The sequence below is a fragment of the Saccopteryx bilineata genome, chromosome 3 (assembly GCF_036850765.1).
Source record: "Saccopteryx bilineata isolate mSacBil1 chromosome 3, mSacBil1_pri_phased_curated, whole genome shotgun sequence".
Lineage (NCBI taxonomy): Eukaryota > Metazoa > Chordata > Mammalia > Chiroptera > Emballonuridae > Saccopteryx > Saccopteryx bilineata.
The window spans coordinates 65,984,502-66,003,973 of record NC_089492.1 but is presented as its reverse complement, the minus strand read 5'-3'; the positions used below and the strand labels follow the sequence as shown (position 1 = coordinate 66,003,973).

General features: G+C 36.2%; 1 protein-coding gene across 1 annotated transcript in view; it reads right to left on the bottom strand.

The window, feature by feature from the left end:
- PREX2 (phosphatidylinositol-3,4,5-trisphosphate dependent Rac exchange factor 2) overlaps window positions 1-19,472 on the bottom strand; it is a 283,206-nt gene that overhangs the window by 173,292 nt on the left and 90,442 nt on the right. The window contains exons 5-8 of the mRNA XM_066266273.1: window positions 17,315-17,419; window positions 13,473-13,574; window positions 9,600-9,761; window positions 447-580 (exon numbers count right to left, since the gene is read on the bottom strand). Of these exons, the coding sequence (XP_066122370.1) occupies window positions 447-580; window positions 9,600-9,761; window positions 13,473-13,574; window positions 17,315-17,419 (503 nt within the window). The remainder of the gene's footprint in view (window positions 1-446; window positions 581-9,599; window positions 9,762-13,472; window positions 13,575-17,314; window positions 17,420-19,472) is intronic.

Sequence of the window (19,472 nt, the reverse complement as noted above, 5' to 3'; positions counted from 1 at the left end):
GAAAGTGGTACAAGAGCTGAAGTGATCACAGAATTCATGTGTGGCAGGGAGACATGAAGTGTTCTGTATGAGGAAACAAACCAAGAAAGCTACTAAATAAGGACTAATGGCCTGAATTTCACGTGTGCTGGGATTCTTAAAGGAAAAGAAGGAAGTGGCTGGGAAGCAGCATTAGGAAAGAAGGCAGACATACCCACCTGTCCTACAGGGTCTAAGTAAGGTAGGGGTACAGGAACAACAACCAAAATATCTTTCCTCCAAAGGGCTCCTGGGCAGGCAGTGTCATTGGGTGACAGTCACATTTCAGTTTGGTGTTGTAAGATCATAGAACAGGCTGTTTGTGGAATTTACTGATGAAACCATGAGTTCCCAAGACCAAAGAGGAAAAGGTCGAAACTGTGAGATGGATACACAGTTTCTAAAGTGTTACCTGTTTATCCTCTTACCTGTGTTTTCTTTTGCAATATACCAAAAGATTATCAAAAAGAAAAAACACCCGTTCTTGAATATTTCCAGAAGAAATTTTCAGTAGGACTCCACACATGAGCATTTCGGTGCACGTGTCAGTAATGCTGGAGCCCTAAGTCAGAAAAAATGGAGAGACTGTCAGATTACTTAATAGAAATTTTCATGTGTTGTTCTTTTTTTTTTCCTTAAAAGTATATTCGTTTTTAATTAAAGGTGCAATATACGGACAGGATAACAGTTCAAACAGCACAAATACAGTATTTATAAACTGAACATAAGTCTCCTTTCCTTCCAGTCTCCTCCTGGTTGGTCTCAGACCTACAACTACTGTTAAAAGAGATTCTGGGTCTCTTTTAGCTATTTCACTTATGTAGGCATACATAAGCATATGACACCTTACCTACGTTCTTTAAAAATAAAATGATTTCAAACTGGTTCATAACATTAACATTCTTAATATTCCTTTCTTCCCCCTGTTTTTCCCTGGTCTGGGGAAAGAGCTACATGGACACATGACAAAGAATAAGAAACCGTCTATATTTTAGCAGGACTCAGTTTATGGACCCACCCCTAGGATGGAGAGGAAAAAGAAAAGAAGAAGTAAAAGAAGAAATCTACATATTTAAAGAGAATAACCTTCCACGGGAGTGTTTCAGCGTCATTATTAAAAGTTGGCAAAGACATACACATTCATTAAATAAACCTTGAGTGCCCACTAAAGTCGTATGATTCAGTGATAAAACTGATTCTCAACACAAGTGTGAACCATTGGAAGTTGAGAGGAACCACAGGGGGGGAAGGGCCTGGGTGCCTGATTCATTCCGAGAGGAAACTACCCACTGAGGAGAACACAGGCGTAAGTATCTATTTTGAGCAGTGATAAATATTGCCATTTTCTTGTTTCTATAACCTCAACTTAAACTATCAAAACTAAGGCACTGAGTTGGATTTTTATAAAAATGAAACTTTCAGTAGAAATCTGGTAAGTGTGCTCTGTCTACAAGAATACTTTAATTTTAAATATGTCTAGTCTCTTTAAATGTAGGGGTGAATTTCTAATTCTTTTTAAACTTAATGGTTTAATTTTTATTTTTGATACTTAAAACTCAGAACATTAATTTTAAATATCACATGTCCACAATAACTGATATATTTATTCTGATCAATTATAAAAATTTAAGTTAAAATGATAGTTGATATAATAAGAAAGTTCCCTATGAGAAGTTAATTAAGACAGTTTTATTGTGCTAATTTGAGTGTCTATATTATAAGTACATTTTAATTTGTAAATAATTTGCTCTTTCTTTCCATCGTTAGGGTAGATTATAAATGGAGAGCTGTCAACATTTATAGAATTTCGCATGCTTTGTCATGTGATAATAGAGCAAAAACTGTAATTGAATATGAATATAAATCCCAATTCCAGTAGCAATGATTTCTTATTTATAGTTAAACGTCATCCATACCTTAGAAGAAAACCTAAGATAGAATAGTATTTAAAGTTTAAAAAAAGGAAACATCACATTGCTTTCTACACAAGGGCCCTACACAACATTGTAAGAAGGGGCTTTATTAATAGCAATTTTACAGAAGGTACAAACTACTGTAATTTACCTTATAGTGCCCCATAAAAGCCAAGGCAGGAAGATAATCTGTTATATCATAAAAGGGTTACTACTATAAATATTCTAAAATCTACCTTTCTCTGAAGTAAATATATATATCGTAGCTTTATCTTTGCAACATATGAAGCTTATGATACTTTGAAAATTACGTGCATTTTTTTTTCATTTACCTAGAAATGCCAGGAGAGTTTTTGGGGTTAGGGATAAAAAAGACAGGGTACAAAATTTATAGGAGAAATTGAAATAAGGTATGGCTACAAGAATTAGATTGCTAGGTAAAAGTCAGGAGTGCTAAAGTCTATCATAAGGAAAATGTCAGATGAGTGAGCTAGAAAATCAAACAAGTCAGGCAGAACATCAGAGAGATCAAAACCTCCAGGACAATGGTTCTCAAATTGTAGCGTTTGGAAGACACACCTGAAGGGCTAGCTAAAACTTTGCTTGACATTGCCTTCAGAGATTGAAACTGAGTAAATCCGAGGTAGGTCCCAGACCATCCAGAAGGTCCTAATGCATGTGATCTTCTGTAAACACTGTAGCAACACTGCTTTGGAGGCTTGATTACCTGAGCTCAGGTGCCCAAGTGTTCAGTGTGGCAGCCATGCTAACGGGCAGATAAAGCTGAGCACAGGTCTCTGCCTGAGGCAGTCCCAGCTGCTTTCCTGTGCCCAAGGCAGAAGTTACACGTGTTACACGCATTGCACGGTCACAGTTATACCTCCAGTGTGATTCATCCCTACGGTATATCTCACCATCACTAAATATTCATTTAAATCTGCATAAATGTTACTTTACCTGTTTAGTATTTTATCTTCATTTTGCACACTGATGTTAATTTTTAAATATAGCTATTTTTTCACAAATGTATAGTTATTGAACAACCCTGTATAATAAACATGTATCTAAATGAATAGTAAAGTCCGATTATTAACATTTCTACAACATGACAAGTGACGTGTTAAATATTTTCTCCTCGTATAAATCTCTAGCAAACTGGCCTTCTATTTCTAAAGTTTTAGGGGGAAAATGTTTATTGAATTAAGTCAGCTTTGTAAACTGTCTCATGGGTCACCATGTAGATGTCAGAGGAAGTAGACTCTAGTACTGTGAAAAAAATACTGTCCATGAAAATAAGCTACTTGAACAGTATGGTGATATCTCAGAGTCATAAAACAGCATTTGAGAGGTAAGATATGAAAGACTTACTTCTAAAAATTAAGAGGGCTTTGCATCAATCATTAATTTTGAACTGCCCAAGAGCTATTACATATGATGTAATGTGTATATGTACATATTTAATGCAGATACTTTTAAGTAATGTTTTTACTCATATAAATCAGAGCTCTACTGTCTTTTACCAATTCTTTAAAATGTAACCAAAGTAATGTACTTTATCATCTAGATGATTTATCTTTAATGTACATTTCCCTGTAGGAAGCTACATTTATGATGTAAAATTGTTGAGGACCGTAAATGGCAAAACGCCATTGTAGATTCAAGGTTTAGCAAAAGGCTAAGTTCCTCCCCCTGCACCTCCATATTGGCTATGATGCTGAGTATGTGCACCCACTTCACCTGCCTCCTTAAGTTGCTGGAAGCAATTTATATGCCCTTCCTCTTCCTCTTTGTTTGTTCAGATGTTGGTTGATTTCACTTATGCATGGTGGGGGGATTCCTGTTTTAGCCTCAGATGTGTAACTTTGTATCAAAGACTTCCTTGATTTGCATATGCCTATATAATAAAGCAAACTGGGGCTATGAGCCACTCAGATATTGCCATCAGCAATTGAAGAGTCCCCTCGGTCCCATCTTTTTTTTAAAAAAAAGTGTGTTTCCTTAATTCCGCACTATTATTAGGAGCTGCGCTGGTCTGCAGCATAAAATCAGAGACTGTTTGCGATGAATTCCATACACAGAATTAAATACAGTAAAACCCCAGCTGGAAAGTTACGAGGATAGTTGTGATCCTGACTGCTTTCCTTAGATCAGGAAAGGAAGGCTGGCTGAAAGTTCAAGGTATAAGTAATCATAAACAAATATCTGTGATCTGTGGTAGGAGACCATCCAGACCCCTCTCATTGCAAAAGCTTTTCTTTCTCTACCCGAAACTGTGCACACCTATCCTATTCCTCCTCCGTCACCCACTGCAGCAGTGCAAAGAGCAAAATACATGAAGAGAAGCCCACCCATGTTCCTTAGACAAAAGATACAGGACTATTGTAGAAACACCTTTATAATGCTGAATTTCAAACAACTGCAGAGTGTTCGGCTCTAATAATTGAGAAGTGAAAAAATATCACAAGGTATGTGTGAACCATAAACCAGAACAGGATACTAAATATCATTGGAGAACATCGAGTAGTAGAATAATGAAATAAACATTGGATCCTATATAGAACCAGGTCAGAATCACTGCCATCAACTAAAAGAGCCAAGAGTATCCAAAAGTACGTAGTAAGAAGCCACTAACAATGAATACATAAGTACAATGTAATTATATCTGTATTTAGTTATCACTCAGCCCACTATGTATCAGACACTGTCATAGATGCTGGGGATCCAAAGCTTGAAACATGACCCCTGCTCCCAAGAAACACATACAGTAGAGGAACAGAAATGTGAACAGAATTAAATGCAGTGTGATCACTGTAAGAATAAATCATTAATAAAATGAGAACTGGCATCAGGGATGGCTGTGTGTTTATAATTATGTATGTTTATCATTAATCACATAGTTCATTCCATGTTGTGGTTTCAGGTTTTGATCATTCTCTAGTAATTTCCTTTGTTGAATATATGAAGTACAGCATATAAGTATCACCTTTCAATACGATTGAGATCCATCTGAATGTATAAACCAATACAATGACTTCTTGTCACAGACTGGGACCCAGAGGAGCCCATTTTAATACCACTGCTCACCAACAGCATCTCTTCTTGTGTGTGCCTCATGTTATGAGATACAGCAAGAACACAACAATTCAGAATCTAATTTGTTAAGAAGTTGAATATTTTTTCATCTATAATTTAAAATATATAATTGGCTGCCAATTAATTATACAGTCAGCATAAATGAAAAACTATTAAATTTCAGAGTACCATTATAGAATTTAATGCAGAAGTATGATAAATTTCAGGAGTGGACACTTGTTAGGTGCCAAAGTATACTTTCAGAAAGTGACTAGAGCCAGAAAAGCCAATCAGAATTATGTGTATTTATTTTATGGGTTCTTTTCTAATTTTCAGTGTTACTGCAAACATTAAAATCATAATTTATGAAGAACTGCAATAATAAAACAAATCTCTTCTCAAAGAAACCCGATACAAATATTGCTAAATCATATTTGGACTGTTTGCAAGGGTAAATATTTTTAATTTAATAAGTTCTCTCAAAATAACCCACTTAAGGGTTCATTACAAATTCTTTGCAGCTATGAGGTGGCAAAAATCACTGTAACAGGAAACCATTCACTGATTATCTGACCCCATTATCAGCTTTCCCTGCTTAACACCAGGGGTAATCTCATTCATCTTGTCAACTAAAGGTTGAATGTCAACATCAGAAAAACACTATCTGGCTGCAGAAACGAAAACATAATTTGGGGAAAGATGAGAGATGAAAGAGACCTTGAACCTTCCTCCCTCTCTCCCTCTATACAATGCATTGACAGACAAAGATCTAAGAGAGCAAGACCCATTCACAGCAAAAGAAAAGAATATTGACAAGAAGGACAAGTAGATGGGTGTTTCTGAAGAGAACAGTTTCAATATCAAAAGAGTTTCTTGAGAAAATTAATGAAGCATTTGAATATTCTTTCAAAAAGAACTTTTAAACTACTGTGAAAGTCAAACATGAAAACTATCACACTCCTCCCAAAAAGACTCAGCTTTTGATTTACTCTTTTAGACATTCAAATTATTAACTGAAATTAAAACCTAAATTCTGTTATATATTTGATAAAACAAATAATATAAATTTTTATTTTATCAAGACAATGTTCAATCAAAATTTCCCCCTCCCCTAATATTGTGAAATTTTGGTTCCTCTCTTATGTGGATTCACTTTCAATGGTCTTTTCCCCAGACCACTTATCCTTAAATAATAAGGACTATCTATAAATCAATTCCACCTCAAGGTAGACAAATTCTATCTACCAAATCACCTTGTACAAGAGACAAAAAGAAACAAGTCTCACCGTAACATTTGCAAGACTCACACTCATGAACTAACAAGAGTACATGACTTAAAGTCAATATACTGTCAGACAAAAACTTTATCAAGTGTAAGGATCAAACAGGTTCCAAAACCAACAAGAGGTGATTTTAAAATGGTCTGGGAGCATTGTGTTTCTCCATGTAAAATGGTAATCAAGAGGTGTCAACTTTCTATTGTTTATTTTTACTTCCTAAAACAAAGTAATTATCTTGAGTCTTATTTTTTCCAATGCCTTCATATATTAATAATTCACCTTTTTATCTTTTATTGTGATTTCTTTCCTGATTTGAGAGATCAAGCCTATCAAGGATGGAAAGTAGAATTAGTAAATGTTATAATGTTTATTGATAGTCCTTTGTCAATATCAGTCAGTATCACTCCAAAGATTAGTTATAGTTACAATACTATTACCCAACCCAAAAGGAGACTAAGAAGGATCTTGTACTACAAAGTGAATCAATGACTCTGACTTAACAGTTAATAAACTTTGCTTCCAAACACATTGATCATTACTCTACAATTATCTTTTGTAGAACATCCTGTGGAATGCTTGGAATGAAGGGTAAGATAAATGACAGAGATACAATAGTTATAATACAATAATACAATAGTTATAATAAAAGGTAGAACTTCAATTATGAGCAATTAAAACAACTACAGCTCTTCTGTGGTAGCAGTCCCTCTGGCCAAAACCTGATGTTTATAGTAGGCAAGTTTATCAGAGAGGTTTCACTGTAAAAAGCCTTTATTTGATGAATGGGGAAATAAAATTCTAGATAATTAACTCATTTGAAATAATAAACCCCCTAAAGTGGAAATAAGACACATTTATGGCATATCAGACTCAATCTCATTCAAGAGAATTTTAGTTACTGGAACAAGAGTGTCATCTATCAGGTGGACCTACTGGGGAAGGAGCTGGACAAGGAGCTGCTTTCCAAAGTTAGCTTAAGACTCCTAACCTCAAACATCCTCTGAGAAACCCTGTCCTGTAAGTGTCAAGCCATCAGACATCTGTTCCTGGCTCTGTCCTAACCCCAGGACAGCCACACTAAACATATGCAAAGCTGTCTGTAAACTGAACAATAACCTGCTGGTTATTCAAAGAAAGCTCTTGAACCATTCCCACACCCTCCCAGGGAGGGATTTTATCCTGGATGACTGGGTCTGTCTTGTGACCTTTGGAGTCCTATCAGACAGCAGTCTCCTAAACTGCCCAGAAAGGACTAGGCTGAGAGGCTGAATTCCCTTAATAGCATTCCCCCATCTCTCGAAGGTGCTGAACTGAGAAGAGGAGTCAAGTTCTTAACACAAGTTATCAGCCAACTGGCCCGGCCCTGCTCTAAGCTGCACGCCCTCAAAGTCCTCAAACTCCCCAATCACTATATGGCTGTGTCTTAAGCAATCATTTTCAAATCTCCTCAAGCTGAACGTATGTTGCCACTCTATTTGAAACCCAACATCCATATTATCTCCTATTGGAACTAAAGTCATATCTGATTTCCTTCCACCAGTTTCCTCCATATTGACGCTCCTTTTCTCTCTTGCCCTCCAGTGCTGTACAACCAGCAAGGCCGAGGGGGTCCAGATACCACCACCATGGGTCACCTGTGACAGAATATGACCCTTATACATTCTTCCTTGGGGTAACTGGTTTGTACAGTAAAAGAAGTACCAATACTTTTCAGAGAATCACTCATTTCTGTAATAGACCCAATTTTTAGGATCTATATGAGTTGGAAACAAAATTATTACAGATCCCATTTCCATTAAATGCCAAACAGAGACTGAAGTTTTTGTTTGGGGAAAAGGCCTGGCAGACATCACTGGCAAATCCTGCAACTTAAGGCCAGTTCAGTTTTTCTCCCAATGGTTCAGTGACAACGGAACAGCAAGAGCAAACTTTAGTCCATTTTCCTCATCCCAGCAGGACAACCGCTCCCCAGGAAAAGAATTATCATCATGAATTAACTGTAAAACACACAACCATTTTAATTGATTAGAATAAGTAGCATTTATGTTGAATGGGGGTTATCCTGGACACTTGAAATGGAAGAATATAAATGAGAAGGAAGCTAAGTCAGAACCCAGAAAGCATTTTTAAAAATTCATGGGGAAGAATGGATAAATAAGAGAATTCCCTGAGGTCAATGTTTGAGAATTGTGGCCATGAATTAATTTTCTCTTTAATTTTTAATTGACTTTTAGAGAGTGAGGAAGAAGGAGAGAGAGAGAGAGAGAAATTTTAATTTGATGTTCCACTTATTCATGCCATCACTGGTTGATCCTTGAATGTGCCTTGACTGGGCTCAAACCCACAAACTTGGCACATTGGGACAATGTTCTAACTAACTGAGCTACTGTCCAAGGCTAAATGGCTATCATTTTTTCTCTTAATGGGAATCAACATACTGAAGATAAGAAACAAATCTGTCAAAATTATAATGCCCTAAAAATAAAAATAATTCACTAGGGTTTGTGTGATATAATATTTGGTTAGAAATACTTTAAAATTGATTATACTTTAAAAAACTATGATTGCTTACTTTATAATAAAAATTTATTCCAATCCAAAGCTCATGCTCATCTGAATTAAGGCAATTGAAAGACAGAAAATTTTAGTTTATTCTTTATATAATAGTAAGTAATATAGAACTCCAACCCCTTAAATTACCTGGGATTCAAAGTTACCATAGCTGTAAACACACTACAGATTCTGAATATTACTCATTTGCTTTTATATAATTTTTAAATAATCTTTCTTTAATGAATCACGGACCTGTACATTTTTTGTCTTGACTGAACCGTAAAAATCACAACATAGCTAATTCATTCATTTTAGAAGTGAATTCAAATTTAGAAAGATTAAGTGGGTTTACAATGAAAGTCATCATCAAACACTTAATTTATGGTGTAAAAATAACATCACAGCACACATATAGAGCTTACTCCCCTTCTGTACTCTCTCTAGGGCTCAGGTTATGAACTTACTGATCAAACTTAAGACAGGAAAGAAAGGATAACCCTGATGCACAAATACTGAAATATCAAAGCTTATAACCCACACAGTATTGACTGGCTCTATCATAAAGCTTGAGGTTAAGCCAATTAACTGCCACTTTAAAGATATTTAAAAATTAAAATGACACTTTTCAGAAATGCATAGAAGCCCCTAGCATTATCTAAGAAAATGAACATTTACAGTTCCTTCCAATGCCAATCGATTCTACACACACCATGAGAAATAGCAAAACTACTTTAAGCTCTATTGTTGAGAACAGTGAATGTACCTCCCAGCCTTCAATGTGAGACTGCCATTCCTCTAAAACTTCTAACTTCTCCATCTGTCTCTTGGCCTCATTTATGTTGGAACAGACGGCTTTCATGGCTTGGAGGGCTTCCATCACCGCTGCGTAGTCGCTGTGTTTCCTTGGAGTCCGCTTCAGCAACTCCTGTTTATACACAAAGAACAAATCGCCCTTTGATCTTCAGCTTTCTGATACAGCAGGTTCAGACTGACCAGGGAATGAAAACTGCAAAGATCTCGAGAGCCACTTCCAGAAGAGGCATCGCGACTCCACGAAGATCAAGATCAAAAACAAAAAGCTGAGCCATGAATAAGTGTTACCCTCATACACATTTTGCAATCCCTTTATTTTTCCCTGAAAATTATTTTGGTTTTAAAAACTAAATTAGACTTCTCTTTTCAAATTGTCAAATAATTCACGTGCAGCATGTCATTTTTTTTTATGTCTGACTTTTCTCTAACAGAGTACAACTTTCAATGTTAATTTCATTTCCTAGAGTCTTTAACAGAACAGCCAATTTTCAAATAAATATGTCCCATGATTTCAAAAATAATGTAAGTGCCTTATTCTCTAATAATTTTTAAAAAACTATAAAAATGTCATAAATAAACTAAAACTTTTAAATAATGTCATATACTCTGGCAAAATAAATAATTTATAAATTCTACAGTATTCCATCATTAAAGAAATAATTTATGCTCTTTTCACCAATATGTCAATTTCATTCTCTGCTATGAATGAACTGCCATATGTCCCTCAATAGCTGTAGTTTTGTTTTTGCAAAGGGTTTTTTTTGCTTTTCATCCATGTTCTTATTTCCCATTTGAGATATCAGAACTAGAGTGATATTTAATCTTAAAATATATTAAAAGGTTTTGTTATTTGTTTGGAAGCACAAAATTAAACATTTTCACCCACTGTCTAGACAGTTATGACCACATTGTTTTTTAATTAGTCATTTCATTCCTTACAGTTGCCATCATCAGTAACTAACACAATTACAGAAATCCTGAGGCAAATCTTTGAAAGAGTTTTCTTAATTCTCCATGTAACAATGGGAAAACATGCAGATGTTCTGTTCTCTTGAGGTCTGCTAGTTTTGACGAATGTGCCATATACTTTGACCCTGCATTCTCAATGTGCTCATACTCTGTTCTACAGGCCAATCACCAAAAGAACACACATTACCTCACTCCCAAGACAAGGTGTAAAAAGTTATGCTGAATCACAAATACATAAAAGAGACAGACAACCTTCTCCAGAAATTCTGAAGGGTAGAAATATTTGTAAATTATGTGAAAGGGTCAAGCCAGTCTACATTAGATGATATTTGAGGCCGTATGGGTGTCTGTAGAGTTGAGACATGAATTTAGATCATGTGAAATAGTGAGAAGTGACCAGTGACAACCTTCTCTCAGTGACCTGCTACAAACCCAGCGCTCATTGGCCAACCCAATAATTTTAAGTTTCACAATTAAGACCAATGTATCTTTTCTTTAACACATAGCTTAATCCCCTTTTTTCTCTAAGTAAATAAAGCCATCCGAAACCAAAGAGAACACCAGCACAATTTATCAGCTTATAGTACCAGAAAGAAAAATCTCAACACTAACATATCTACCACACAAATAAACATTTTTTCATGTTTCTTTGTGAAAGTAACCTTCCAAAAATGGGAGAAGATGTCGTCTTTCCACTGCTTGAAGGTGCTCTGAAATAACCTCTTCTTTCCTAAGTAAAGGCTTGTCCATGATCCTGTCTTTTGAAAGGTCAGCTCTAGTCCCTGAGGTCATCCTTATCCAGAAAGGAGTGATCTAGAACAACCACTTGGCATGATGCACTTCTCTTAACATCACTACGCCTTCTGAATCTTAAAACAAATCCCTCAAACTCCAAAATTGGGGACAGGAATAACTGCAGCGATGAGTATTTGTACAAATCTGAGTCACAAAGTGAGAGTTCTAAAGGGAATTCCCCCCAAAAAGAAGTCAAGTCTCCACCACTCCTCCCTGCCCTCTTGACTGCACCCAAGTCCTGCGGAACTGGAGATCCCTGTGCTAGCTTCTCTCTGTGGCTTGCCCAGGCAACTTTACTTGGGTTTTCCATAAGGAGATATACTTTCCAAAAAATTTTTACACAGAAACTATGCAGCTGACAAAAGTTGCAGTAAGAAGTATATTTTTAGTTCAAATTCATAACATTTATTTCTCAAAAAGTAAATCAATAAGAATACCAGTTAATATGTATATAGCATTTCTGAATATTTTAAAATTTGAATGCCAAGTGATAATTAATATATTAAAATAATTCAAAACCAAATATATATGTATGAATAATAATGGCTAATACTTATGGAGTATATACTATGCTAAATGATTTATATAAGATAGCTCAATTAATTATTAGATAATAATTTTTATATGTATATATGTAAACATACACAGATACACATATACATACAGTGTGTCCATAAAGTCATGGTGCACTTTTGACCGGTCACAGGAAAGCAACAAAAGATGATAGAAATGTGAAATCTGCACCAAATAAAAGGAAAACTCTCCCAGTTTCATCCCTATTCAGTGCAGTTTGATGTGGGCTCACACACAGATTTTTTAGGGCTCCTTAGGTAGCTATCCCGTATAGCCTCTACAGACTCATCACTGACTGATGACCTACTAGAACGGGGTTTCTCCACCAAACTGCCGGTTTCCTTCAACTGCTTATCCCACCAAGTAATGTTATTCCTATGTGGTGGCGCTTTGTTATAAATGCGCCAATATTCACGTTGCACTTTGGTCACGGATTCGAATTTAGCGAGCCACAGAACACACTGAACTTTCCTCTGTACCGTCTACATCTCGACTGGCATGACTGTGGGCTGCTCCACTGTATACACTGTGTTACGTCATCATCTGCGCATGCGCACATGCTGCCACATCATCCTACAGAAACTGGGAGGGTTTTCCTTTTATCTGGTGCAGATTTCACATTTCTATCATCTTTTGTTGCTTTCCTGTGACCGGTCAAAAGTGCACCATGACTTTACGGACACACTGTATATATATTTTTATAAGTATATGCTATAATTTTATCATCATCCTTTGACTCAAAAGTGAAAAACCTAAGGCTTTAAGAGATTAGATTATGTGCTCAGTCATACAACTAGAAACAGAACACATAGCACTTGAATTCAGAACTCATGAGCTCAACCACCACCCCAAACTTCCTATCAAACACTATTTCCAGAAATGTGATTCTAATTTATTCATAAGTAATTAGTACTTTATAATATGTTTTTCATAATAGAAATATTGGTCATTATAATGAGGCAATGTCCCTCCAACCATTAATGAAGTATTTCCTATCTTTCAGAGGCAGAGTTTTCTTGACAGTGTCGTTCCACACTCATCATTTACTGTCCGATGTGACCCACACCATGCCCTGTAATTTAAAACCAGGCTCCGAAATTATTTAACTTTGACCTTCACTTATTAGCACCAATGTCAGAGTAAATAAAAGAATATACCCATTGAGAATTGACTTATGATAAAGAAGTCAAAGTGCTATAAAAACTGATCATCATGTACTTCATGAGATTTATCTTGAAACTAATGCATTTACTCTAAATGAAACTCATACAAGTATGTTTTCTACAAGGAGTACTTTTTGTTTCTTTTCTTAAAAGATTTATTTCTTACTTCATATATAAATTAGTGACCAAATAGCCATTTCCCTTAATGACTATGATATTTCCTTTTTTGTAGAATGTTAGACTATTTAAAAGAAAAAAAATTTAAAGATCATAACCAAAATACACAAGTACGAGAAAAATGTTACAATAAACACATAAAATACCTTCAAAAGGAGAGGGTACTTGCATATTCTTTGTATTGGTGTTACCAAATACCCTTCCAGAGGGACGTCTGTATTCTTCCGTCCTCCAAGTAGCATGCAGTTCTAGGGTGGAAATAGACATAATTAACTACATTTTTAAAACCTAGAGCTGTAAATCTTTCTTCTATCATAAAATTTTCTGCTGAAAAGTTGTGAAAGCATATCTCTATATAGTTTCTTTCTCTGAGAAGATCATATTCCATCACAAATAACATTTACAGAAGATAAAGAGAAATACTTACGTCTTTCCTATTAGTTATAGAAACCAAAATGTGTTTTGGATTTATATATTGACAATTAATTCATGTATATTCTCCTGAGTATGAAGTCTGAGGAAAAACATAGAAACAGAGATAGAGATGGAGAGATGGAGAGATGGAGAGATGGAGGGAGGGAGGGAAAGATGGATAGATGGATGGATGAATAAATATATGGATGGATGGATGGATGGATGGATGGATGGATGGATGGATGGATGGATAAATAATAGAGAGATATATAGATGTATCCTCCTTATAAAGGGAGGTAGTGTTGTTTTGTAGAACAGTCCTAAAGACAACTGGGTTCCATGTATTTATACATTCTGCCACTCACTAGTGACACAATTGGATTGAGATATGGAACAGTTATTTTCTTAGTCACAGCAATAGCCAGAGTATCATTATTTGGAGGCCCATTTCCAAAGCTCCACTTCCTACAGTACAACACAAAGAGGGCCAGGTGACATGTGTACATGTACAACAGGAGAGGAGACCTAAGATCAGGAAACATGAACCTTTTATGAAGGCAGCATGCGTGGCTACCCACAGCAGAAGACAATGTACCTCTGAGGCTGCTAGTGGGGCCAACATTATGTAAAAGACAAAGGACAGGTAGAACACAGGCAGTCAGCTCCTCTAATCAAAAAATATACAGAAACACAAGAGACTCATGGAGAAATGCCTCCCAAGACAAACTTCTAAGTAAACAATGAATTGAAGAAACTGAATGAACATGAAATTACATGTCAAAATTTATGGAATGCGAATAAAGCTGTATACAAGGCAAAAGTCATAGCTTTAAATACATATATTAGAAAAGGGGGGAAAGAGTCTTAAAGACTCTTAACAAACTATGAATATAATAAAACTTCCTTAACCTAATAGAAAACACCTACAAAAAAATCTACACATAATATCATGTGCAATGATGAAAAACAGAATGGTTTGCCCCAAAGATGAGAAACAAGGCAGGAGTGTCTGTTCTTGGCACTTCTATGCAGCCCTATATTGGTTCTAGTCAGTGCAAAAGGCAAGAAAAAAAATGACATTCACATTGAAGAGGAGGAAGTAAAATCATCTTTACTCTCAGATGACATAATCTTATATGTAAAATATCCTAAAGATTTTCCAAAATATTTCAGAACATGAATTTGAATCACAGTATACAGGAATGTAGAATACACAAGATACAAGAATATACGTCAATTAAATTTCTGTAAACTAGAAATGAATAAACCAAAAATGAAATGAAGACAATTCCAATCATAATAGCATCAAAAAGAAAAATTTAAATGTACTTAGGAATAAATTTAACAAAGTATCAGACCTGGATGGGGATGTCTTAAAGATGGCAAGAGAAAAGACATGGCCATAACAGGAAAAATTTAATAGATTGGACTTCACCAAAATGTAAGACCTTTGATTTTCAAAGGGCAATATTTTAAAATAGACAAACCACACTAGGAGAAAAAAATTTGCAAATTGTGATTGATATAGAATTATAGCCAAAATAAGGTTATAGCTCAATATATCTAAGATAAACAGTGTGATTTAAATATGGGCTTTTTTTTTAATTAAGTGAGAGGCAAGGAGGCAGACCAACAGACTCCTGCATGATCCCTGACTCCCTGACTGGGAACCACCAGGCAAGCCCTCTAAAGGCAATGCTCTGCCTATCTGGGGCTGCTACTCCATTGCTTAGCAATCAAGCTATTTTAGTGCCTGAGGTGAAGCCACAGAGCAATCCTCAGCACCCAGGGCCAGTTTGCTCAAACCATTTGAGCCATGGCTGTGGTTAGGGAAGAGAGAGTGAGAAAGAGAAAGAAGGGAGAGGCATGGAGAAGAAGAGGGTCACTTCTCCTGTGTACCCTGACTGGGAATCAAACCTGAGATGCTGGGCCAGGATGCTAGACCAATGTTCTACCACTGAGCCAACCGGCTACAGCCTGGGCAGAATTTTTGAATAAGTGAGCATTTCACCAAAAAGAATATACAAATGACTAAAAAAATACATTAAGTCATGTTTAGTATTATTGGTCATTAAAGAAATGCAAATAATAATCTCCTTGAGATACCACTACACATCTACTAGCATGGCCATAACTGGATGATAACACCATGTGTTGGCAGATACAGAAAAAGCACAATCCTCATACATTGCTGGTGGACATGGCACAGCCACTTTGGTAGTTTCTTAATAAGTTAAACGTGAACTTACTATGACCCAGCAATTCTACTCTTAGTATCTAATGAAGAGAATGAAAATATTTGTCCATACAAAGAGCTGTACATAAATGTTCATGAAAGCATTATTGATAATAGCCCAAACTGAACATTTCCTGACTTTTCTATGCTAACAAATCTCTCTGTATGACATGACCTTTCATATGTGGTATCTATAAGGTCCATCATTGTCATGGTCACTTGTTGACCCAATGTTCATAACTGGCAATGGATAAACAAGAATTGTATATCCAGTCAATGGAACATTATTCGGCAATAAATATGAGTGGGATATAGAGACATACTGCAAAGATGAACCTCAAAAACACTTTACTTAGTAAAAGAAGCCAGGCATAAAGAGTTTACATCCTGTTATTTCCTTGATAGAAAACCTCCAGAAAATGCAAATCTCTGGAGACAGAGCACAAATCAATGATCGCCTGGAGCTAATGGTGGGAGTGGAGAGGGGCTACAGAAAGGCATGAGGGGCTTGTGGGCTAATAGAAAATGTTCTAAAGCTGGACCATGGGGATGGTTGTTCCGCTCCACACATTGATAAATATTATTGGGTTCTGTGTTTACAATGTGTTTCTCACTGGCAATTACATTGTCCGAGTAACTGACAAAATAAGCATTTATTTCTGTTATCCTAAGAAAATGAAATTCTTGCTCTATTAAAACTGAATAAAGAAAGTATGTAGAAGAAAGAAATCTTCAAATTTCTTTTATTTTTATTTTTCCATTGATTTGAGGAAGAGGGAGAGAGGGGGAGAAAGAGAGAGAGAGAAGCATCAACTCATTCTACTTAGTTGTTGCATTTGCTTGTGCACTCATTGGTAGCTTCTCATATGTGGCCTGATCAAGGGTTGAACCCGTGACCTCTCAAGTGTCTTGTTGATGCTTTATCTACTAAGTGACCTAGCCAAGATCAAAATTTCTTTTCTACCATACTCATGATTTATTTCCTTCCTGTTACTGCCCTACTTACAACATTCTTAGCAGAAGTAAACAAAATCCTAGAGAGTGAGGGATACAAAAGGAATGATGAACTCACATGAATGTCTTCTCTCACTAGGAACCTGTGGGCTTTGCAAACAATGCAGAATCAACCAGAAGAGGGCAATATCCGTGTGTCCGCACATACTAGCCTCTCCCATCCTTCAGTTCCTACATTTGTCACAGGACTCTAGCTTCCCAGACCGGATATGTTAAAAGAGTTGTCCCACAAGCAAGTTCTACACCACACTGATGCTACTCCTTGGCTCTTGGTAGGCCTACCAAAAAACAGCAGCACATGGTAACACATAAATATATACTCACCAAAAGAAATGTCCGGATTGTTCTAATTTTGTTTAGTTCAAGAAGCAATTTTTGTGCCTTCTCATGGTTACTACAATATTCGTCATAGATACGAAACTTGTCTTTCTGTAAATTCAAGGAGAATTAGTTACAGTCATTTTATTAGCCATTTTGAAATATTAACCTGTGTGATATTTATGAACTTTATTAAGTGTTCACTCTATTTTAAGAATTATAATGTATGTATGTATAAGTACACTTTATTTCTTTCTTTTTCCTGATCCATGAAGAACAGCTGTAGAAACTAGCTAGACATATTAATTACCATCCAATACCAAATGTGTAAATGAACCAAGTATCAGTGACTTATAGAGAAGAGAGTCTCTAGCTTTGCTGAGAGGATTCAGATACAGCTTTAAAAGAGAAGTACTGGTAGCATCAGCGCAAGGTCCAGAGAGACGAGTCCAGGATCCCCAGGCAGGGAGAAGGAAGAAAGTATTTTAGGCAGAGGGGCAAGTGTGCCAGCTCCTACAGGAATCTAGAGATGGCGCCCTGCAGTTCACAGGCACTGAGCAGGATCGTGTGTTTAAGAGGAGAATATTCAGCAAAAAGTGACTAAAGTAAGGAAGCCACTACATATGACAGGTCATTTCAGAAAGACGTTATGTTAGTATACAATATATATGAAAATAAGGAAATGGTAGCTACATTTAAATAGCTGTCATATTGTAAAGAATCTACAACTTTACGTTACTTCAAAACACAAAACTAGAATCACTAAGTGGAAATTGCAAGGGAGTACAAGGCAATGATTGGCAAATTCAGGATTAATATAAACAGTGTCTAACAAGTAGAGCTGTCACTAAAAGTGATCAAGCGAAAAACAAAAACATTTTCACAGAAGCTACAGATGGGATACTTTAAAAAAATAAAAAGAGGAATTTCAACATCATGTTCTCTAAGCTTTCCTCCACCTGCAAAATTTTCTCTCTGTGGCTATGATCAATAGCTACCCAGGCAGTAACAATCAAAAAGGAAGACAGAAAGTGTATATGGACCAAAAGCTAGAACAGAAACATGTCCCCGGAAATTTCAAAGGCATGCATTTGGAAAAAAACATGGAGCACTATTGTACATAGCCAGTAGGAAATGTATTGAATCACTTATTTCAAGAGATGGTATGAAACAAAATAAAACACTCTTCAGAAATAGTTTAGCTAACTTCATGGCTGACAGATTGATAGTGTGTTGCAAAGGAAATGGATGTCGGGTGGAAGATTCCCATATGCAGCCCTGATCGGAGATAGCAACAACTCCAGCTGGCAGGCGACTTGAATTCTCTCATGAAAATGAGCAGTCTGGGTTACACGGACACAAACATGCCTGGCTTCCAGCCACGCCCAAGGAGAGCACAGCTTCCTCTTCCTCCGCCCAAGAGCCTCTCCCTTTAATATAATTACCTTTATGAAATAGTATTTTCTGATTATATGTACAGTCGGTTCACCACGTATAGACTTAGAAACTATATATGGTTACCTTTATAAAAGACTAGATAGAAATCTAAAATACACAAAAATTGATTTTGATGATGGAACACTGACACATTTTTGAATAAAACATTAATTGTACAGCATTTTGATAACTATGGATTCAAGTTAGTATTCTCAAAATTAGCATCAGTAGGATGGTATAAATAACACTTTTTTAGGTAAGTGCTCTTTAGTTCTGAAAACAATTTTTATTATACAGGTGGCTTTTCACTTTGTAAATCAATTGCATAAATTATTTCAGCTCTCGTGTTCAAAGAGATGAAAATGATCATACAAGCATGAGAGCTAATCAGAAGTCAAGGGGGACTGACATTTTCTTCTGCACTGCTCAGTACACCCCTCTGAGAAACCATCTTTGAGAAAAATGCCAGCACAGACATATGTGTACCTAGAGTAACTGGGTTTGTTCACCTCCAGGTCTGTCACAAGTTGATTCACAAGGGAACATTCTGACTCATCAAAGCCTCCCCATGCCATTATAGGAGTAAGAATTCTCTGCCTCAAAAGAGAAATGCTCTATGTTTGAGCAAAACATAAAAATCCATTCATTATGAACAGCCTGAATATTCATTAGAATTCAAAGCTACGGAAGATGCGAAGCACTAACTTGTTGGGAAAAAGAAAAGGCT